Source organism: Heterodontus francisci, chromosome 30, assembly GCF_036365525.1.
Source record: "Heterodontus francisci isolate sHetFra1 chromosome 30, sHetFra1.hap1, whole genome shotgun sequence".
Lineage (NCBI taxonomy): Eukaryota > Metazoa > Chordata > Chondrichthyes > Heterodontiformes > Heterodontidae > Heterodontus > Heterodontus francisci.
In genome coordinates, this window is record NC_090400.1 from 27049334 (window position 1) to 27073512 (window position 24179).

Sequence of the window (24179 nt, forward strand, 5' to 3'; positions counted from 1 at the left end):
TGTCCCGGAAGAGATCCCAACGATCCAGACATCTGAAACTCTCTCTCCGACACCAGCTGTTTAGCTGCACTATCTTCCTATTTCCAGATGGACCACCTGGCATCAACCTAGACACTGGAAACGACAACGGCAAACCCAGCCCTGTTGACCCTGCAAAGTCCTCCTTACTAACATCTGGGCGCTTGTGCCAAAGTTGGAGAGCTGTCCCACAGACTAGTCAAGCAACAGCCTGACATAGTCATACTCACGGAATCATACCTGACGGACAATGTCCCATACACTGCCATCACCATCCCCGGGTATGTCCTGTCCCACCGGCAGGACAGACCCACCAGATTTGGCGGCACAGTGGCATATAGTAGGGAGGGAGTTGCCCTGGGAGTCCTCAACATTAACTGTGGACCGCATGAAGTCTCGTGGCATCAGGTCAAACATGGACAAGGAAACCTCCTGCTGATTACCACCTACCGCCCTCCCTCAGCTGATGAGTCAGTACCCCTCCATGTTGAACAGCACTTGGAGGAAGCACTGAGGGTGGCAAGGGCACAAAATGTACTCTGGGTGGGGGACTTCAATGTCCATCACCAAGAGTGGCTCGGTAGCACCACGACTGACCGAGCTGGCCGAGTCCGAAAGGACATAGCTGCTAGACTGGGTATGCGGCAGGTGGTGAGGGAACCAAGAAGAGGGAAAAACATACTTGAACTCATCCTCACCAATCTGCCTGCCGCAGATGCTTCTGTCCATGACTGTATTGGTAGGAGTGACCACCACACAGTCCTTGTGGAGACCAAGTCCCGCCTTCACATTGAGGATACCCTCCTTCGTGTTGTGTGACACGATCACCGTGCTAAATGGGATAGATTTCGAACAGATCTAGCAATGCAAAACTGGGCATCCATGAGGCGCTGTGGGCCATCAGCAGCAGCAGAATTGCACTCAACCACAATCTGTAACCTCATGGCCCAGCATATCCCCCACTCTACTATTACAATCAAGCCAGGAGACCAACCCTGGTTCAATGAAGAGTGCAGTAGGGCATGCCAGGAGCAGTACCAGGCATACCTCAAAATGGGTGAAGCTACAACACAGGACTATCTGCGTGCCAAACTGCGTAAGGAGCATGCGACAGACAGAGCTAAGCGATCCCATAACCAACAGATCAGATCTCAGCTTTGCAGTCCTGCCACATCCAGTCGTGAATGGTGGTGGACAATTAAACAACTAACTGGAGGAGGTAGCTCCACAAATACCCCCATCCTCAATGATGGGGGAGCCCAGCACATCAGTGCGAAAGATAAGGCTGAAGCATTTGCAACAATCTTCAGCCAGAAGTGCCGAGTTGATGATCCATCTCGGCCTCCTCCTTAAGTCCCCAGCATCACAGATGCCAGACTTCAGCCAATTCGATTCACTCCGTGTGATATCAAGAAACAACTAAAGGCACTGGATACTGCAAAGGCTATGGGTCCTGACAATATTCCCGCAATAGAACTGAAGACCTGTGCTCCAGAACTTGCTGTTCCCCTAGCCAAGCTGTTCCAATACAGCTACAACACTGGCATTTACCCTGCAATGTGGAAAATTGCCCAGGTATGTCCTGTACACAAAAAGCAGGACAAGTCCAACCCGGCCAATTACCACCCCATCAGCCTACTCTCAATCATCAGTAAAGTGATGGAAGGTGTCATCAACAGTGCCATCAAGCGGCACTTGCTTAGCAATAACCTGCTCAGTGATGCTCAGTTTGCATTCCGCCAGGGCCACTCAGCTTCTGACCTCATTACAGCCTTGGTTCAAACATGGACAAAAGAGCTGAACTCAAGAGGTGAGGTGAGAGTGACTACCCTTGACATCAAGGCAGCATTTGACCGAGAATGGCATCAAGGAGCCCTAGCAAAACTGAGGTCAATGGGAATCAAGGGGAAAATCCTCCGCTGGTTGGAGTCATACCTAGCACAAAGGAAGATGGTTGTGGTTGTTGGAGGTGAATCATCTCAGCTCCAGAACATCACTGCAGGAGTTCCTCAGGGTAGTGTCCTGGGCCCAACCATCTTCAGCTGCTTCATTAATGACCTTCCTTCAATCATAAGGTCAGAAGTAGGGATGTTCGCTGATGATTGCACAATGTTCAGCACCATTCATGGCTCCTCAGATACTGAAGCAGTCCGTGTGGAAATGCAGCAAGACTTGGACAGTATCCAGACTTGGGCTGATAAGTGGCAAGTAACATTCGCGCCACACAAGTGCCAGGCAATGACCATCTCCAACAAGAGAGAATCTAACCATCTCCCCTTGACATTCAACGGCATTACCATCGCTGAATCCCCCACTATCAACATCCTAGGGGCTACCATTGACCAGAAACTGAACTGGAGTAGTCATATAAATACCGTGGCTACAAGAGCAGGTCAGAGACTAGGAATCCTGCAGCGAGTAACTCATCTCCTGACTCCCCAAAGCCTGTCCACCATCTACAAGGCACAAGTCAGGAGTGTGATGGAATACTCTCCACTTGCCTGTATGGGTGCAGCTCCAACAACACTCAAAAAGCTCGACACCATCCAGGACAAAGCAGCCTGCTTGATTGGCACCCCATCTACAAAAAATATTCACTCCCTCCACCACCGTTGCACAGTGGCAGCTGTGTGTACCATCTGCAAGATGCACTGCAGCAACGCACCAAGGCTCCTTAGACAGCACCTTCCAAACCCGCGACCTCTACCAATTAGAAGGACCAGGGCAGCAAATGCATGGCAACATCACCACCTGTAAGTTCCCCTTCAAGTCACACACCATCCTGACTTGGAACTATATCACCGTTCCTTCACTGTCGTTGGGTCAAAATCCTGGAACTTCCTTCCTAACAGCACTGTGGGTGTACCTACCCCACATGGACTGCAGCGGTTCAAGAAGGCAGCTCACCACCACCTTCTCAAGGGCAATTAGGGATGGGCAATAAATGCTGGCCTGGCCAGTGACGCCCTCATCGCATGCATGAATAAAAAAAAAACTTGTTGAATCTACAACACAGGATTATATGCATGCTAAACAGTGGAAGCAGCATGTAATAGACAACTAACAGATCATATCAAAGTTCTGCAGAATTGCCACATCCAGTTGTAAATGTTGGTGGACAATTTAACTAACTGGAGGAGGAGGCTCCACAAACATCCCCATACTCAATGGTGGAAAGCCCAGCACGTCAGTGCAAAAGACAAGTCTGAAGCATTTGTAACCATCTTCAGCCAGAAGTGGCAAGTGGATGATCCATCTTGGCCTCCTCCTGAGGTCCCCAGAGTCACAGATGCTCCAGCCAATACAATTTACTCCATGTGATATCAAGAAACACCTAAAGGCGCTGGATAAGGCAAAGGCTATGCACCCTGACATCCAAGGATACTGATGCAGGGAGGAAATTTTGAAGGCACTGGCCATAATCTTCCAATCCTGCTTAGATATAGGGGTGGTGCCAGAGAACTGGCGAATTGCAAATGTTACACCCCTTGTAAGAATAAGCCCAGAAACTACAGGCCCGTCAGTTTAACCTCAGGGTTAGGAAAGTTTTTAGAAACAATAATTTGGGATAAAATTTATATTCACTTGGACAAATGTGGATTAATTAAGGAAAGCCAGCACAGATTTGTTCAGGGCAAATCGTGTTTAACTAACAGACTGGACGGAGGTATATAGTGGGGTTTCCCAGAGGTCAGTGTTCGGACCCCTACTTTTCATGATATATATTACTGACCTCGACTTGGCTGTACAGGGCACAATTTCAAAATTTGTTAATAACACAAAACTTGGAAATATTGTGAACTGTGAGGAGGATAGTGATAAACTTCAAGAGAACATAGACAGGCTGGTGGAATGGGCAAACAAGTGACAGATAAAATTTAATGCAGAAAAGTGTGAAGTGATTCATTTTGGTGGGAAGAACGGTGTGATGCAACATAAAATAAAGGGGACAATTCTAAAGGGAGTACAGGAACAGAGAGTCCTGGGGTATATGTGCACAAATTATTGAAGGTGGCAGGGCAGGTTGAGAAAGATAGTAATGCATATGGGACCCGAGGCTTTCATCAATAGTGGCATGAGAGTACAAAAACAAGGAAGTTATGATAAACCTGTATAAAACACTGGAGTATTGTGATAAAAACAAGAAATGCTGGAACCACTCAGTTTATAACCTGTGACTTTTCTAATATTTGCTAGTTCCGAAGAAGGGTCACTGACCCGAAACGTTAACTCTGCTTCTCTTTTCACAGATGCTGCCAGACCTGCTGAGTGGTTCCAGCATTTCTTGTTTTTATTGCAGATTTCCAGCATCCGCAGTATTTTGCTTTTATTATACTGGAGTATTGCGTCCCATTCTGAACACCACACTTTAGGAAGGATGCAGAAAAGATTCACGAGAATGGTTCCAGGGATGAGGAACTTCAGTTATGTGGAAAAATTGGAGAAGCTGGGACTGTTCTCCTTGGAGAAGAGAAGATTAAGAGGAGATTTGATGAAAGTGTTCAAAATCATGAGGGGTCTGGACAGAGAACTAGGGCGAAACTGTTCCCATTGGAAGAAGGATCCAGAACCAGAAGACACTGAATTAAGGTGATTGGCAAAAGAAGCAATAGCAACATGAGGAAAAACATTTTTACGCAGCAAGTGGTTAGGATCTGGAATGCACTGCTTGAGAGTGTGATCGAGACAGATTCAATCGAGGCCTTAAAAAGAGAATTGGATAATTATCTGAAGACAAAGGTTTTGCAGGGCTACAGGAAAAGGCAGGGGTGTGGGTCTTGCAGAGAGCCAGCAGGGAGATGATGAGCCAAATGGCCTCCTTCTGTGCTGTAACCAATCTATGATTCTATGATTGAATGATGGAGCCATTAAAATTGGAGATTCTCAAGAGGGCAGAATTAGATGAGCACAGATACCGCAGAGGGTTGTAGGAGTGGAGGAGATTATAAAGATAGGGAGGACCCAGGACAAGGAGCAATTTGAAAACAAGGATGAATTTTAAAGTCAAGGGGTTGCTTGACCAGGAGCGCAGGGTTGATAGGTGAATGGGACTTAATGCAAGTTAAGACACGGGCAGCAGAGTTTTGAATGACCTCAGGTTTACAGACTAATAGTGTTTTCACATTAATAGACTCACATAAATAGAAATTCTGTATGTCAAACAGTCAGCACTGAGGTAATGGCTGCAGACACTGCTTTTATTGGTTAATTATGTGATAGGATTACAATGCATTTCAGAACAGTAATCAAGTGTAATCAGCATATTTGATGCAGACTGATTTGCACATTCTCCAGTCTTGGTATCAGTGGGGACATCAATATATTGTCAAATTTTCTAGTCTATTAACACAAATCATCATTCAATCTCATTTCGCCATAAAGCCTATGAACATTAGCAATGTTTGAATGGAAACTGCATCTAGTGCTCAAAAAGTGGGCTCAGGTGTTTCTAGGTTGATTGTGGGATCTTGTCCCCTAAGCCTGGTCAGTACTCAAACAGAATCATCACAGGAGTCCTGGATGGCCCTACACTCACTTAGCAACATCTTCTTTTCAGATCCAAGCAACGAGGAATCATATTTCATTTGTTGAGATATCTGCAGGATAAAATGATTTAAAAGAAGTTAGAATGAATCACAAGCCAGATAAGGGACAGAGGGGGAAGAATTACTGCAGTCACTGTGGAAACGGATTCATGGTGAACCCCTCTGGTCGTATTTCTTGTGAAATTGTAAACATGGTTCAAATGAATGTGCTAGAACACTGACCAGAGGGAACTGCCATGAACACATCTATAATTTTGCCACCCCGCAAAATTCTTGACCCAGTCTTTGGACTGAAGAGAATAGCAAAGACTCACTTTAAGGGGCTACTTAACCCATGTCAGGCAATATGTGCACTCTTGTTTCTTGGCATGAGGTCCCTTAGGCTAAGTGCTTCAGATTTGGTCCATGGTCAGGGACAGGAGGGTGTGACCCCGAGCAGATATGGGCATCCAGAAGGTAGCAACGAAGAAGCCTTGCAATTGTCCAACAGGTTCGATGTTCTTACAGCTCGTGCAGACAAGAGCAGGGACTGCAGGGAGGATGTGCAAACTGACCACAGAACCATAAAGCAAGGGGCCATTCAAGTGGGTGTGTAAAAAGGAATGTAGTTGTAGTAGGGGACAGTATAGTTAGGGGGATAGATAGTGTTCTTTGCAGCTGAGAACATGAGTTCTGAAGGCTGTATTGCCTGCCCAGTGCCTGGGTTAAGGACATCTCCTTGGGGCTGGAGAAGAATTTGGAGTGGGAGGGGAAGGGTCCAGTTGTTGTGGTCCAGGTGGGTTCCAACGACATAGATAGGACTGAGAAAGAGGTTCTGCTGAAGAGATATGAGCACCAAGGGGCTAAATTAAAAAGTACAACCACAAAGGTAATAATCTCTGGATGACTACCTGAGCCATGAGCAAATTGACATAGGGTAAATAAGATCAGAGAGTTGAATGTGTGGCTCAAAGATTGGTGTGGGAGAAATGGGTTTCAACTCATGGTGAGTGGGGATTTTAAGTGTTGTTATCTTTATAAATATCTGGTCTGCAGTTAGCATTGAACTGGGATTTACCCTCTCGAAAATGTAGGGTTAAGAAAGTAAACTAAGTTTCTTCCAGTCTTAGGCAGGGATTAACAGGCTCTACTGCAGAGTAGTTGCTTAGGTAAGTAGCTGACCAGTTCAATCTGGTTGCTGCAGTTTTAGCTTAAAAAAGTATAAATACAGAGGTCTGGGTTGCAGCCTGCAAACGGCGTGCAGATTGCAAGCAGAGTGTAGATACGAGTTTGGTGAGTGACAAGTTCGGTGAAGGGGGTAGGAGGTACTCCTTTTTTCTACTTTTTTAACCTTCCAGTATTTGGTTCTTGCAATGGAAGAAGCTGGTTGGTGAATAACTGGTAAACTATTCTAATTATACTAAGTAATCTGTAAAGTTAAGGTTTGACAGGGCAGCTTGGCCGAGTGGAATGTTCAGCCTGTGACATGTGGGAAGTCATGGATGCACCATGTGTCCTAGACAAACACATCTGCAGGAAGTGTCACCGGCTGCACAAGCATAAGCTCTGGGTTTTGGATCTCAAGCAGTGGCTGGAGTCACTGTGGTGCATCCACAAGGCAGAGAACTACATGGATAGCACGTTTAGGGAGGTGGTCACATCAAAGATTAGGAGCATGCAGGAAGATAAGGAATGGGTGACCACCAGGCAGTCTAAGAGAACCAGGAAGGTAGTGCAGGAGTCCCCTGAGACAATCTTACTTGCTAATCAGTTTTCCATTTTGGATACTGGTGAGGGTGATGATTCCTCAGAGGAGTGCAGTCAGAACCAAGTTTGTGGCACCACAAGTGGCTCAGCTGCACAGGAGGGGAGGAAGAAGAGTGGAAGAGCAGTATGATAGGGGATTCATTAGTTAGGGGAACAAACAGGCGTTTCTGTGGCTGTAGACAGGACTGTAGGATGGTGTGTTGCCTCCCTCGTGCCAGAGTCAAGGATATCACAGAATGGCTACAGGACATTCTTCAGGAGGAGGGTGAACAGCCAGAGGTCCTGGTCCACGTTGGCACCAATGACATAGGTAGGAAGGGTAGGAAGGGGGATGAGGTCCTGAAAGTAGATTTTAGGGAGCTAGGAAGGAAATTAAAAAGCAGGACCTCAAAAGCAGTAATCTCAGGATTACTCCCAGTCCTACTTGCGAGTGAGCATAGGAATAGGAGAATTGAGCACTTGAACACGTGGCTGGAGAACTGGTGTAAGAGGAAGGGCATCAGATTTCTGAAGCATTGGGACTGGTTCTGGGCAGGTAGGACCTGTACAAGATGGAGGGGTTGCATCTTGGCAGGACTGGGTCTGATATCCTTGCAGGGAGATTTGCTAGTGCTGTTGGGGAGGGGTTAAACTAGACTGGCAGGGGTATGGGAACCTGAGAGGGAGCTCAGATTGGAGGGAAGCAAAACTGGTAACTTGTCAGGAGTGTGGGAACCAGGAGCAAGTGTTAGAGAGGAATATCAAGACGCACAGAATACCGGGGGAGATATATAGCACTAGAGCAGGGAATATTTGGTGGGGTCAGAGTAAAGGAAAAAGCAATAAAGTCCAAACCAGGGTTAATGCGCATGTATGCGAATGCACGATGTGTAGTTAATAAGATTGGTGAGGTACAGGAGCAGATTGTTATGTGGAAATATGATGTTGTGGCTATAACAGAGACCTGGCTCAAAGAACAGCAGGACTGGGTGTTAAATATTCCTGGATGCAAGGTGCTCAGGAAAGATAGGAAAGGGAAAAATGGGGTTGGGGGGGCAGTATTGATTAAAGAGAGCATTGCAGTGCTGGAGAAAAAGGATGTCCCAGAGGGGATGACGACAGAATCAATTTGGTTAGAGTTAAGGAACAAAAAAGGTGCAGTTACATTGCTTGGTGTTGTCTATAGGCCACCAGCTAGTGGGAAGGACATGGAGGAACAAATTTTCAAGGAAATTACAGAGAGGTACAAAAATTATAGGGTAGTTATAATGGGGGACTTTAATTATCCAAATATAGACTGGGATAATAGTCATGTAAAGGGCAGTGAGGGGCAAGAGTTCTTAGAGTGTGGTCAGGAAAATTTTCTACAGCAGTATGTTGCTGGTCCAATGAGAAAGGAGGCACTGCTAGACCTGGTTCTTGGGAATGAGGTGGGCCAAGTGAATCAAGTATCAGTAGGAGATCATTTAGGGGACAGTGGTGATCATTGTATCATAAGGTTTAGGCTGACTATGGAAAATGTTACGACCAGGTGAGAAAGGGGTCTAATGGTTCCCTCTCAGCCTTTGCCTGGTTTGACCACAACACGGTTTAATTTTTAAAACACCATGTTTTTAGCTCCCCCTCAGTGAATCCTTGTTCACGGCTCTCCAATTGTAAGGCAAAGAAATCAACCAGACAGGTTTTCTTAGATATATACAAGAAAGGTGTACGTTTATTAACGTTAAAACTCTAATTCGGTTAAAAATATGAATACGCTATGCGGCCACGCTAGCATGCATACATGATAAACAAACACGCAGATAGAGACAGAAAATGAGCAAGAATAAAGGAGAAAAGTTTGAAGCAATAGCTGGGGTCATTTACTGTCCTTTGAGTTCGAAGTAGAGTCTTTGATTGCAGTTAAATCTCCATTTCATTGGGGCCCAGTGCACACTTCCAAACTTGTTTTGATGTAGGAGTCTTCTCTCTTGAGGTTTAAGTGGCTTCAGTGGATTTAGAAATTCGTGAGAGAGAGAGAGAGAGAGAGCCAGGGAGAGAGACCTTACTTCTCTGTTGACTTCAAAGCAGTCTCTGTCTTCAAATTGTCCTGTGAACACAATTCAAAAACCCTGGGCCAGCAGGTTAATCATGTGACTAGTTGTTTTTTAACAAACTCTCCTACATTTTTGTAGATTCCTTTCATCTTAGCAGACACCCACAGTGTGGGGGTTGGGAGCTCAGGGGGAGGAAATGGAAAGCTGGCTAGTTCCACATTCAGTGTCTGGTGATCAAAATCGATTTGGGTTAATTGAATCAGGGAGCAGTTCCATTGTCTTCCCCTAGACAACTGTCTCTAAGAAAGCAACTTTTTCCAGCCACTGCTGATCTCTTTAAACAAGTCATCTCTTCAGTCTAGCAACAATTTGAAATTAATGTTTATATGACAAAATTAATAGGCCTCATTCTTGGCAGGTCGGGTCTTCATGACAAAAAGGACAAAGAGCAATACAGAGTAAGAATAATTAACTGGGGGGAGGTCAACTTCAATGGGGTAAGAACGGAGCTGGAGTGAATAAATTGGAGTCAAAAGTAGACAGGAAAACCGATGGATGAACAATGGGCTACCTTCAAAGAAGAGATAGTTCAAGCATAGTCAAGGTATGTTCCCTTGAAGGGGAAAGGTAGGGCAAACAAATCCAAATCTCCCTGGATGACAAAAGAGGTAGAGATTGAGAGAAAGAAGAAAAGGTGTGCTTATGAAGATGCCAGGTAGAAAATACTGTTGAGAACCAGGCTGAAGAAAGAAGGTCCAGAGAGGAAGTGCAAAAGCAAATAAGAGAAGCAAAGAGAGAGCATGAAAAGAGATTGGCAGCTAGCATTAAAGGAAATCCCAAAGTTTTCTATCGACATATAGATAGTAAAAGAGTGGTAAAAGGAGTGGGGCCAATTCTGGACCATAAAGAGGATTTACACATAGAGGCAGAAGGCATAGCTGAGGTATTAAATTAATACTTTGCATCTGTCTTTGACAAGTGTCATGCTAGGCTCCCACTTGCCAAGAATGAGGCACATTAAATATGTCATGAACATTGATTTTAAACTGTTACTGGAGTGAAGAAGCCTTGTTAAACAGATCAGCCGTGGCTGGAAAAGGCATCTGCATATTAACAGACAGTGTTTGGAAGGACAAATCAGCCATTCCCTGACATTCAACCCACAATTAACTTTTGATCACCAGACAGTGAAGGTGGGGGAGCTCGCATTCCAGGTTGACTGCTAAGATGGCCGAATACACAAACGGACATGGTCAACCCAGCTAGTCACATGACTAACCTGCTGGGCAACCTAAGTTTTTTGAATTTGTACAAACAGTTTGGGCAGAAAGCTGTTTGCTACTAGACTGAGAAGATCTCTCTCCTGTCTGCTCCCATCTCTTTCTCACAAGCCTCTGAATCCACTGAAGACACATGAACCCAAGACAGAAAAGTCTCCTACAGCGAACAAGCTTTAAGAAGAATACTGGGCTCCAATGATCTACCTATAATCAAGGACACTACAGCGAGCTTGAAGAACCATAACAACAACTCTTCAGATATTGCCTCAAACCTTTCCACTTTATTTTCCTTCTGCTCGTTTCTGTCTCTATTTGCATGTGTGTATCGCGTATGCATGCTAGCGTGGGGCACAGCATGTATCCGTAGGCATTAACTAAATTAGAGTTTATATTTAATAAATTTCAACTTTTCTTCTTTAAACCTGAGAAAGCCTGTTTGTGCTGGTTTCTTTGCCTTATAATTGGAAAGCAGTGAACAAGGATTCACCAAGGGGGAGCTAAAAACACGGTGTGTTTAAAATTAAACCCTGTTACAGTAAGACCAGGTGAAGGCTGAAAGGAAACCCTCGACCTCTTTCTCACCTGGTTGTAACACAATGAAGGAGATGCAACCCAGGCAATGGTGAAAGAGGAGGTAATTCAGACACTAGAGGAGTTTCAAATTAATAAAGAGGATGTATTAGATAGGCTGTCTGTACTTAAAGTGGATAAGGCACAAGGACCAGATGAGATGCATCCAAAGATACTGAGGAAAGTGAGGGTGGAAATCGCAAAGGCACTGTCCATAATTTTTCAGTCTTCTTTAGACTTGAGAGTGGTGCCAGAGGACTGGAGAATTGCAAACATTACACTCTTGTTCAAAAAAGGGTGTAAAGATAAGCCCAGCAACTACAGGCTAGTCAGTTTTACATCGGTGCTGGAGAAATTTCTAGAAAAAAATAATTCGGGACAAAATTAATAGTCACATGGACAAATGCGGGTTAATTAAGGAAAGCCAGCATGGATTTCTTAAGGGAAAATCATGTTTAACTAAGTTGCTGGAGTTTTTTGATGAGGTAACAAAGATGGTTGCTGAGGGCAATGCTGTTGATATGGTGTACATGGACATTCAAAAGGCATTTGATAAAGTGCCACACAAGACCTGTGAGTATAGTTATAGCTCATGGAATAAAAGAGCAAGTAGAAACATGGATATGGAATTGGCAGAGTGACAGGAAACAAAGAGTACTGGTTCATAGATGTTTTTCGGGCTGGAGGAAGTTTTGTAGTGGAGTTCCCCAGGGATCAGTGTTGGGACCCTTGCTTTTCCTGATATATATTAATGACCTAGACCTTGGTGTACAGGACACAATTTCAAAGTATGCATGATACGAAACTTCGAAGCATTATGAACTGTAAGGAGGATAGTGTAGAACTTCAAAAGGACATAGACAAGTTGGTAGAATGGGCAGACAGGTGGCAGATGAAGTTCAATGCAGAGAAATGTGAAGTGATTCATTTTGCTAGGAAGAACATGGAGAGACAATATAAAATAAAGGGTACAATTCTAAAGTGGGTGCAGGAGCAGAGGGACCTGGGTGTATATGTGCATAAGTCATTGAAGGTGGCAGGATAGGTTGAGACAGCATTTGATAAAGCATACAGTATCTTGGGCTTTATTAATAGGGGCATAGAGTACAAGAGCAAGGAAGTTACGTTTAACTTGAATAAGACATTAGTTCGGCCTCAGCTGGAGTACTGCGTCCAGTTCTGGGCGCCACACTTTAGAAAGATGTGAGGGCATTGGAGAAAGTACAGAAACGATTCACAAGAATGGTTCCAGGAATGAGGGACTTAAGTTATGAAGATAGTTTGGAGAAGTTAGGATTATTTTCCTTGAAGAAGAGAAGGTTGAGAGGTGATTTGATAGAGGTATTCAAAATCATGAGGGGTCTGGACAGAGGAGATAGAGAGAAACTGTTCCCACTCGTGAAAGGATCACGAACAAGAGGGCACAGATTTTAAGTATTTGGTAAGAAAAGCAAAAGTGACATGAGGAAAAACTTTTTCACGCAGCGAGTGGTGAAGATCTGGAATGCACTGCCGGAGAGTGTGATGGAGGCAGGTTCAATACAAGCATTCAAAAAGGAATTAGACTGTTTATGAAAAGGAAGAATGTGCAGGGTTACGGGAAGAAGGCAGGGAATGGAACTGAGTGAATTGCTCTTTTGGTGAGCTGGTGTGGACACGTTGGGCCAAATGGCCTCCTTCTGCGCTGTAACAATTCTGTGATTCTGTGATTCTGTTTGAAGGCCCACTAACAGCTACACTGTAGGACACAGTATAAATTCAAAAATAATGGGGGCTTGTAAGAAAGGTGCAATTAATCTTCATATTGATTTGACAAATTAAATCGGCAAAGGTAGCCTGGAGGATGAGTTCATAGAGTGTATTCGGGACAGATTCTTAAAACAATACATTCTGAAACCAACAAGGGTTATTTTAGACCTGGTAATGTGTAATGAGAAGGATTAATTAATGACCTCATAGGAAAGGATCCTCTAGGCAAGAGTGATCATTCACATTCAGTTTGAGGGTGGGAAATTTGGGTCTGAAACTAATGTCTTAAAGTTAAATTAAGGCAATTACAAGGGTACGTGTACAGAGTTGACTACGGTGGACTGGGAAAATAGGTTAAAAGGGAAAATGGTAGAGAAACAGTGGCAGACATTTAAGGAGATATTTTATATCTCTCAACAAAAAGATATATTCCATTCAGAACGAAAGACTCTATGAGAAGAATGCACCATCCGTGGATAACTAAGGAAGCTAAAGATGGTATTCAATAGAAAGAAAAGGCATACAATGCCGTGACGATTGAAGTAGGCCAGAAGATTGGGAACATTTTTAGAAATCAGCAAAGGATATTTAAAAAATAATAAAGAGGGAGAAATTGGTGTACGAGAGCAAACTGGTAAGAAATATAGAAACAGACAGTAAAAATTTCGACAAGTATATAAAAAGGAAAAGACTGGTTAAAGTAAGGATTGGTCCCTTAGAAGATAAGACTGGGGAATTAATAATGGGAAACAAGGAAATGGAGGAGTCTATGAACAAATATTGTGGGCTGAATTTTATAAGACAGCGGCAAATTTGAAAGAAGGCGCGGCGCACATGCGACGCGCGCCACTGAGCCCCTGCGATATTTCGCGCGGGGGCTCATTTAAATGGAGGGGCGGAATGGCTGCCCCGATGACGTAGAGGGGGCGGCTGCACCGTCTCTGGCAATGGCATTCGGCGCCACCGCACAGGCGCAATGCCATTTTAAAGGGCTTCAAGCCCTTCAGGTAAATTTACATTTTTAAAGGTCCCGCTGCACAAAACTTGAAAATAAAATTTTATTTAAACTTTGAATCCCCTCTCCCACCCTGCCCCCCACTGAGTTCTCCATAAATAAAATAACCCATTCCCCCAGAAAACTGCTTTTTAATATGCCAAATCTTCAACTCCCCCACATTCAGCACCTTTGACCCTCAACCCTCATAACCAATCAGAGTGGTTTTCCCCAATACGCCCTCTTCCCGCCCTGCAAATCTCACTCCTCACTCCTCTCCACTAGTGTCATGCCTTGGATCCCGTATGGAGATCCAACGGTGCGGGAGTTCTGGCCAACGGCTGGAATATCGGCGTGGGATAGCCGTCGCTACCGGATAAGTTTATTCGTTACTTTAAATATGATTAGCATATTCAGATGAAGGCTCTCCAACCAGCGGTGGAGGGGGCACACCAAGGCCTCCATGCCGCCGGCAAAATGTGGCAGGGCCTTCCCAGCATCAGGGGTCATGGCGGGCCTCACCTGGAAGAATTTTCCAGGCCTCCTCACCACCACAACCCTCGATGTCAGAGGGTTGGTAAAATTCAGCCCTTGGCATCTGTCTTCACACAGAAAGCATCCCAAGAATAGTAGGAAATCAAGGGGCAAAAGGGAGAGAGGAACTTAAAACAATTACTATCACTAGAGAAAATGTACTCGGAAAACTAATGGGACTAAAGGTTGACAAGTCCCCTGGACCAGATGGTCTACATTCTAGGGTCTTAAAAGAATTGGGTACAGAGATAGTGGATACATTGGTTGCAATCTTCCAAAATTCCCTAGATTCTGGAAAGGTTTCAGTAGATTGGAAAATCGCAAATGTAACCCCTCTATTCAAGAAAGGTGGGAGATAGAAAGCAGGAAATTATAGGCCAGTTAGCATAACATCTGTCATTGGGAAAATACTTGAATACGTTATTAAGGAATTAGTAGCAGGACCTTTAGAAAATCATAACACAATCAAGCGGAGTCAACATGGTTTTATGAAAGGGAAATCATGTTTGACAAATTTATTAGAGTTCTTTGAGGATGCAACAAGCTGGGTGGATAAAGGGAAACCAATAGATGTAGTGTATTTGGATTTCCAAAAGACATTCGATAACGTGCCACATGAAGGGTTACTTACACAAGATAAGAGCACATGGTGTTGGGATGATATATTAACATGACTAGAAGTATGGCTAACTAACAGGAAACAGAGAGTTGGGATAAATGAGGCATTTTTCGGGTTGGCAAACTATAACTAGTGGAGTGCCACAGGGATCAGTGCTGGGGCCTCAACTATTTACAATCTATATTTATGACTTGGATGAGGGGAGCCTTGGCTTAGTAGCTAAATTTGCAGAAGACACAAAGATAGGGAGGAAAGTATGTTGTGAAGAGGACATAAGGAGGTTGCAGACCGATATAGATAGGTTTAGTGAGTGGGCAGGAAGAATAAAAAAGCAGAGTACTACATAAAGGGAGAATGACTGCAGACTCCGAGGTGCAGAGGGATCTAGGTGTTCTATTGCATGAGTCACAAAAAGTTAGTATACAGGTACAGCAAGAAGGCTAATGGAATGCTATACTTTATTACGAGAGGGATTGAAAATAAAAGGATGTTATGCTTCAGTTATACAGGGCATTGGTGTGCAGTTTTGGTCTCCATATTTAAGGAAGGATGTGAATGCATTGGAGGTGGTTCAGAGGAGGTTTACTAGATTGATACCTGGAATTAGCGGGTTGTCTTATGAGGAAAGGTTGGACAGACTGGGCTTGTTTTCACTGGAGTTTAGAAGAGTGAGGGGAGACCTGATTGAAGTATATAAGATCCTGAATGGTCTTGACAAGGTGGATGTGGAGAGGATGTTTCCTCTTGTGGGTGAGTCCAGAACTAGGGGGCACTGTTTTAAAATTAGGCGTTGCCCTTTCAGAACAGAGATGAGGAGAAATTTTTTCTCTCAGAGGGTTGTGCAACTTTGGAACTCTCTGCTTCAGAAGGAGGTGGAGGCGGGGACAGTGAATATTTTTAAGGCGGAGGTAGATAGATTCTTGTTAGGCACGGGAATCAAAGGTTATCAGGGGTAGATAGGAGTGCGGAATTCGAGACACACAGGTCAGCCATCATCTTATTGATTGGCGGAGCAGGCTAGCAGGGCCGAATGGCCTACTTCTGCTCCTAATTCGTATGTTAGTATGTTTGTATGAAGGGATCAAGTATTGTAGCCAAATTTGCAGATGATACAAAGATAGGTAGGTAAGCAAGTTGTAAGGAAGACACAAAGAAGCTGATATCACTTGGTTAAGTGATTGGGCAAAAATTTGGCAGATGGAGTATAATGTGGAAAAGTGTGAGGTTGTCCACTTTGGCAGGAAGAATAGAAAAGCAGAATATTATTTAAATAGAGACAAACTGCAGAATTCTGCAGTACAGAGGGATCTGGATGTCCTTCTACAGGAATCACAAAAAACATGCAGATACAGCAAGTAATTAGGAAGGCAAATGGAATATTAACCTTTATTGCAAGGGGGATGGAGTATTAAAATAGGAAATTCGTACTACAACTGTACAGAGCATTGGTGAGACCGCACCTAGAGTATTGTGTACAGTTTAAGTCTTCTTACTTAAGGAGGGATATAGTTGCATTGGAAGCCATTCAGAGAAAGTTCTCAGCTGATTTCTGGGATGAAGGGGTTGCCTTATGAGGAAAGGTTGAGCAGGTTGGACCTATACTCATTGGAGTTTAGAAGAATGAAAGGTGATCTTATTGAAACATATAAGATTCTGAGGGGGCTTTACAGGGTAGATGCTGAGAGGATGTTTCCCCTCATGCAGAAATCTGGAACCAGGAGACACAGTTTAAAAATAAGGGGTCTCTCATTTAAGTTGGAGATGAGGAGGAATTTCTTCTCAGAGGGTCGGTAATGTTTGGTACTCTCTTCCCAGAGAGCAGCGGAGGCTGGGTCATTGAATATATTCAAGGCTGAGTTAGACAGATTTTTGATCTACAAGGGAGTCAAGGACATGGGAGGCAGGCAGGAAACTGGAGTTAAGGCCACAATCAGACCAGCCATGATCTTATTAAATGGTGGAACAGGCTCGAAAGCCAAATGGCCTACTCCTATTTCTTATGATCTTATGAGTGCCAGTCCCAATGCCAGCGCTATGGCTGGACCATGTTAATGACCTGGCCCACTACATTTAGGCAATACTCAGTCTCAACAGGTAGCGTACTATTCTGGTGTGCTCCGTTGGTCCATCACTGGACTATGTATGGGGGTTAGGGAGTAGGGGGCACGGAGGTAACTGTGAAGGGAAAAAATATTAGGTCATGGTCTCCCCACTGATACCATGAGCAAGATCAGTGAGTACTTAATTGTAGAGGGACCCTTACTCTGTGTCTAATCAATAGATGAACTAACCTGCCTGGGAGTGTTTCATGCTGATATTCGATGCCAAGCACCAGCACCCCTCACCTTAAGAAGCAGGAAGCCGAACTAACATTTAACAAATAAAATTGGAATTCAAAAGTTTTGCTGTTCACTTTTTTTTTTATTCATTTGAGGGATGTGGGCATCGCAGGCTATGCCAGCATTTATTTCCCATCCCTAACTGCCCTTGAACTGAGTGGCTTGTTAGGACATTTAAGAGTCAACCACATTGCTGTGGGTCTGGAGTCACATGTAGGCCAGACCAGGTGTGGATAGTAGATTTCCTTCCCTAAAGGACATTAATGAACCAGATGGGTTTTTACAACAGTCAATAGTGGTTTCATGGTCACCACTAGACTGGCTTTTTAATTCCAGATTTATTACTTGAATTTAAATTCCACCATCTGCTGTGGTGGGATTCGAACCCATGTCTCCAAAGCATTAGCCTGGGGCTCTGGGTTACTAGTCTAGTGACATTACCACTAGCCACCGTCTCCCCCTTGTTTCCTATCAGCCTGCGTCTTAGTGCAAGCCTAGGGTTGGGAAGATTCGCTGATCAGTGTTGATTTTGTAGGAAATTAGCTGCGTAAAGTTCCCCTGCAGATGTGTCACTTTCTTCATATTAAGATGGATTTCTCAACCTATTGAATAAGCTTCCAATATAATTTGATATCTGCACAGTTACAGGTTAGCATTTTATGAATGTTACGAAGTTACTGGTTTTCAGCTCTTACCTGTACAGGTAGGTGGTGCAGAGCTCCACTGTCCATTACTTAGACAGGTTATTGTATCCCCTCCCGCCAGCTTGAATCCTGATTCACAGGTGTACCTGACCGAGGATTTACAGATCGAGAAATGGGTGTGAGCAACAACAGGGACGAAGCCACAGGGGGTCACTGCAAGGGGACAAATGTAATAAATGGCCAGAGTGAGGATCAAAGCACAGTGTCGGTTTCCTGATCACAAAAATATAAAGGCATTGATATTTTAAGGAGGTTTCAGTGGTCAGAGCAACGATGAGAGGCAAGTGGAACTGCAACAGAATTTCCACCAAAAAGATTCGACTGAAAGAATTCATTAAGCGGCATAGGATCATAGACTGTTACAGTACAGGAGGAGACCGTTCAGCCCATCATGCCGGGGTGGGGGGGCGGGAGGGTGCCAGCTCTTTAAAAGAGCATGCAATTAGTCCCTATCCCCTGTTTTTCTCCATCTCTCTGAAATTTTCTCCCCTTCAAGTATTTATCCAGTTCCCTTATGAAAACTGCTATTGCATCTGCTTCCACAATCCTTTCAAGCAGTGCATTCCAGATTGGAATAACTCGCCCTGTTAAAATATTTCTCATCTCATCTCTGGCTCTTTTACTAATCACTTTAAATCTGTAGCCTTTGGTTACTGATTCTTCTACCACTGGAAACAGTTTCTCTTTATTTACTCTATCAAAACCCTTTATAGTTTTGAACATCTCTAATAAATCATTCCTCAACCATTTCTGCTCTAAGGAGAGCAATCCCAGCTTCTCAGTCTTTCTGTGTAACTGAAGTCCTGCATCCCTTGCATCATTCTGGTAAATCTCTTCTGCACCCTGTCATGCCCAGTAAAGGCATGTCCTATTCATAACTTTAAACATGGACTGTATCCAGCAGAGACTCTTCTGGAACTGAATTTTCTTTTTTTTTAAATGAACCGTAATGGACATTAAAAGAGCATAAGATGGCTGCCAAGGACCAGATAATTTTTGCAATTGACTGACCATGGTGGGAGTACCTCCCTTGGATGGACATACTAAGACAAAACCATTGGTGGAATTCACAACTCCTATCATTTGTGATGACCCAAAACTCAATTTCCATGGACTCCTAGGCTCACTGTCTCTGAGCTCGTAACTTAACAAAAAGAGCTGTAAGAAAATAGTTAAATCATAAGTAAGTGTGAACGTCCACCATCCATCCCCCATTGTGTAGCCATGGTTTCGAACTTCAAATCATTCTGGGTGGGCAATAGAAGCATTGATCAGGTGGGCACATGACCAAAACCAATCACAGATAACAGATATTATTACTCCAAGCACCAGGAAGAAACTGGTTAATTTCTGGAGAGACAGCAACAAAGGCAGTACCATTCTGTCTTAAAACTGGAGACTACAACTTCCTAAGGTCTCCAAGTCTGTTTCTTTTCAAGTCCACCAGTAAAGAAAACCAACCTCCTAGTAATGAGACTACAAGCAACTCACTACGTGACCTGCTGAAAATCCACCTCTTTGAGAGAATCCTGCAACGACTTTGATATATGACTCCAGCTACCGAATCCATCTAACGAGATTTCAGGAGTGAAAATGCCTTCTTCACTGGGCCCACAATGCATGCCTTTTCCCCAGGGCGAGTCAAAATCACATAACTTATGAACCATTCTTTTGTTTACAATTGGTAAAAGTGCACTATTCTCTTTAACAGCTTTCTTTTTGAGAATGTGTGAATGGTGAGTGAGTGATGTAGTGTTAGACTTTCGGGGTGAATGTGTGAATAAAAATAATCCTCTTTATGTAAATCCACAAAAAGCCTGCTGCTTGTTATTCAAATTTACCATACACTCAGGGGTTAAGAAACATCTTCCTTATCAAAAATGCACTGATTACGGTCAATAAAGGGAAGGGAACTGGGGTTTCAGATCTCTCTCAATTCTGTCCCTAACAACCCTCTCCAAGGCCTTGACATCCTTCCTAAAGTGTGGTGCCTAGAATTTACCACAAGATTCCAGTTGAGGCCTAACATCTCAACAGGTCAGCTACAGTTCCATCATTAGAGTCCTCTTCACCCGTCACCCCAATGCTCATTGGGCTACATTGGCTCCCGGTTAAGAAACACTTATTTTTAAAATTCATATCCTTGTTTTCAAATCCCTCGATGGTCTTGCCCCTCTCTATCTCTGTAATCTCCTCCAGCCCTATAACCTATGAGATATCTGCGCTCCTCCAATTCCGGCCTCTTGGGCATCCTCCATTTTAATCACTCCACCATTGGCGACCTGTGTCAGTTGCTGTCAAGGCTTGGCTCTCTAAACCGCTCCTCCTCTCTTTCCTCCTTTAAGACGCTCCTTAAAACCTACCTCTTTGACCAATTTTTTGGTCATCTGCCCTAATATCTAGCCATGTGGTTTAGTGCTAGATTTTGTTTGATAATGCTCCTGTGTAGTACCCTTGGAACGGTTTACAATGCTAAAGGAACTATACAAATATAAGCTGTTGTTGCACAACACAAAGCCAGCAGATTAAAGAGGATTAAAATCTAAATTAAAAAGGAGTGGTGGGTGGGATGAGCTGCATTGTGCTGGAACAGATGGGAATAGATTTTAACTGTTGGGCAGTTGACCAGCAGATCGCGCCAGCCGGCCACCCTCTTCTGCCAGCAGGAGACCCACTGCCTTTTGAGTGGGACTCGTTACCATGCCAACAGTGAGCTTCAGGCGCCAAATGCTCCATTTCACTGTCTCCAGGTTGGCAATATATCGAGCCGCCCAGAGACTGACCCAGTTGGCCAGAGGTAGGTCGAGAGTGGGGGAAGCAATTGTGGAGAGGAGTAGCCCACGGCATCAGCAGCCTCTTGTGGGCCTCAGAGGACCACTCCTGCTCCTCCACACACTATGAAAATATTTTTATTCTTAGCCGTTTGGTGCTTTTTCTACCATGCTGCCTAGTAAAAATAGACAGAAGCTACACGATGCCCAGTTGTTCATCAGAATTGCAATCGGGGAATCACATATGCCCAATTTGCATATTATAATGATCTTTGTAATCAAGAGGCTTTCATTGATCATTACACCAGCTATCAACTGTTATCCCCACCAGATCTGTTGATTTTTCTACTTTTCCACTATCTAGAGAAGGTTCTGTAACCACTCTCCCATACTCCGGTTTCCAACAAGATTTCTCTAAGCACCACACTCTCGCTTCTGTTTTACACCAGCAGCTCAGCATACTCAGACAATAACTACCAGGAGAAACATGACTCAGCCCTAGGGATACTGTACCTTCTGTATTCTCTTTCCAGGCATTCAGTTCTACCTGTGGAATCTGAGTGCACCTGACATACCCTTCTGGGTACGGTCTGAACCTAAACACATCCTGAGGGAGTTCTTCAATCCTCGTGTTATCACAAATTAATCTGGAGAGCGAGACTTGCTGCAGAGCCTGCTGCTGGCTGGCAGTAAAAATCCCTTCGTTTTGCCACCAGAATCTAAAGCACAAAGGAAGAGCACAGTATCAGGTTGGAGTGTTAGGCAATTCTGGGACTCTAAGATCTGTGAGCTGTGGTGAGACTGCTCCTACTAGTGCTCAATGGGAAGTTACAATTCCATGGCAGGGATATCCCTTGCAGCTGCTCCCAGTCTGCCAGTTTCCTCACCAGAAGTACAGCAGAAACCTGTTTACGTTTGTGAATGGAGCTTCTGCCACATGCTTATGATTACTCAAAGTTGTTTCTTTCCCACTGATGTCCTATTGGGAAAATCATCCCACACACACACTCTGTAGCATCTAGGCATACAGGCGGATCTCAGTCAGGACTGTAGTTAAAACATTACAACTGGCCTTAACCTCACCTGTCTTGTTATACAGAGAGGAAAATTAGCCATGATTTCTGTTGCTGGTCACAGTCCATCCTGGTAAGTACCCCCGTGCAGACCTCAGTTGAGGACAGGACTGGGCTCAGCTGGATGGTCAAAATCAAATAACTCACAGCAACGAACATTCAGGAGAGACGTGGTAATTTTCTTGAAGAAATTGCTTCTATTTTCCCCACTTCATATTCTGTCCAGTAACAAACCTATATTACATTATACTACAATTCTGGTAAGGAAACACCAGATAACCTCCAATAACATTGCTCTGCCCACTGGCTTCTTCACATCATTCATACCAATATAAGCTGCTGAGTGAATGCCAGCACTTTCTCACCCAAGGTAATTCCTATTGTGAATACCAGGTCAAGATCAGACAAAAGGAGGTATTCAGAATGGTCAGGCAGTCAGCAAGTTCCTCTCCTGCACAAAGCGCTTTAAATTTAATCCAGCCAAGAATTATCAAAAAGCATCCCTACATCATCAATGTTGCCCAAGGCTGGCACTCAGACTCAAGCTCCAGGATTCAGACCTTAGTCTCTAATTGGGAGCCTCCCTTCCTCTGCATGAGTGAGTGAGATACCCAAGTTTTTGTTTTGTCTTTTTGATTTCCATTCGTATAACAGTTATCCCTTACCTGTCTCCATCTCTCAGGTTTTTGAACTGCTGTCCTGCCAAGCAGGCAAACAGTGGGCCCAGCTTTCCACCATTCACAGATGGCTCAGACACTCCCCCTAGCCATGGCTCAATGTTAGCAGGAGTTCTGTACAGCCTGAGCAGGTTGCTTGCCAAACTTGCATTGCTGAGGACTGCTTTGAGCTCCCTCACGTTCTTGGGCTCAGAAAGACCACAGAACTTCCTCCAAGCATTGTAACCTGTGTTCAGATTAGAGAGAAGGGAAACAATGAATACAATTTGCTTTTTGCTCGCCAGGTTTTCTCTCCCAATCCCATGACAGGGCCCTCAACAGCTCACCCTAGTGGTCATTTATGTGTGGCTCAGACAGATGGGCATTTCAGCCATGCAGAGCTGAATGCTGTCTTTGCCCAATGACCACACAAGTATTTACCAGCGGGACTGCAGTCAGAAACAGGAAGTCCAGTTGATTCCCCCTCCATAACCGAAGGGCCAATTGTCACTTCTCCACCACCCCAGTAACTGAAGCTAACTGAATCAGCACAGACCAGGGATGGGATCTCCTCTGTCTATACTGCTATACCACATGATGAAATGTCCACTAAGATGTTAAGGGTTTATTTTAGTTATTTGGTGATTGTGGTAAACTACTAAGGATTAATCACACAGAGGCTGCAGGATGTTAGAAGTCCAACAATCTGCAGCAGCAACAGTAAACAGGGGGGTTTGGGCAAAATAGGAGTGTGCGATGGACGACCCATACAATTTCCAGCATATGCTCCAGTGGTATATAAGTAGATTGCTTGTATTGCAGAATGCTAACCCTTGTATTTAAGGGAATAAGGTTATGTTTTGGTTCATAAGAATACGCAGCTACCCATAACTGTGGCCTTTTGCAATTAGCACAAACAAAGGGCATTGGATACAAGGTATGTTGGGAGTGTGTGTGTGATTTCGTGTCTATGTTAGCATGTGTATATGAATGTGTGTCCATGCCTATCAGTGTGTTTATGTGCAAAAGTACGTGTACATATAGTGTGTGTTTGTGTGAATCTGTTTGTCTGCATATGGGGGAAATGGTGGCATAGTGGTAATGTCACTGAACCAGTAATCTAGAGGCCCAGGCTAATCCCCTGGGGACACGAGTTCAAATCGCACCATGGCTGCTGGTGGAATATAAATTCAATTAATTCATGCAAAAAAATCTGGAATTGAAAGCTAGTCTCAGTAATGATGGCCATGAAACTATCATCGATTGTAGTAAAAACCCATCTGGTTCATTAATGTCCTTTAGGGAAGGAAATCTGCCGTCGTTACTTGGTCTGGCCTACATGTGACTCCAGAGCCACAGCAATGTGGTTAACTCTTAACTGCCCTCTGACATGGTCTAGCAAGCCATTCAGTTATCAAGGGCAATTAAGGATGGGCAACAAATGTTTGCTCTTGCCAGCGATGCGCACATTTCATGAAAGAATGTTTTTTTTAAAAATTAGTGTGTATGTGTTTTCATGTAAGAGTGTGCTTGTCTGTATATAAGAGTGTTTGTACACTCAGGCA

The 24179-nt window shown here is 44.1% G+C and overlaps 1 protein-coding gene across 1 annotated transcript in view; it reads right to left on the minus strand.

Annotated features, from left to right (window-relative positions):
- Positions 1-14822: 14822 nt before the first annotated feature.
- LOC137346434 (myeloperoxidase-like) overlaps positions 14823-24179 on the minus strand; it is a 45236-nt gene continuing 35879 nt past the window's right edge. The window contains exons 10-13 of the mRNA XM_068009884.1: positions 22624-22861; positions 21399-21604; positions 18106-18267; positions 14823-14896 (exon numbers count right to left, since the gene is read on the minus strand). Of these exons, the coding sequence (XP_067865985.1) occupies positions 14823-14896; positions 18106-18267; positions 21399-21604; positions 22624-22861 (680 nt within the window). The remainder of the gene's footprint in view (positions 14897-18105; positions 18268-21398; positions 21605-22623; positions 22862-24179) is intronic.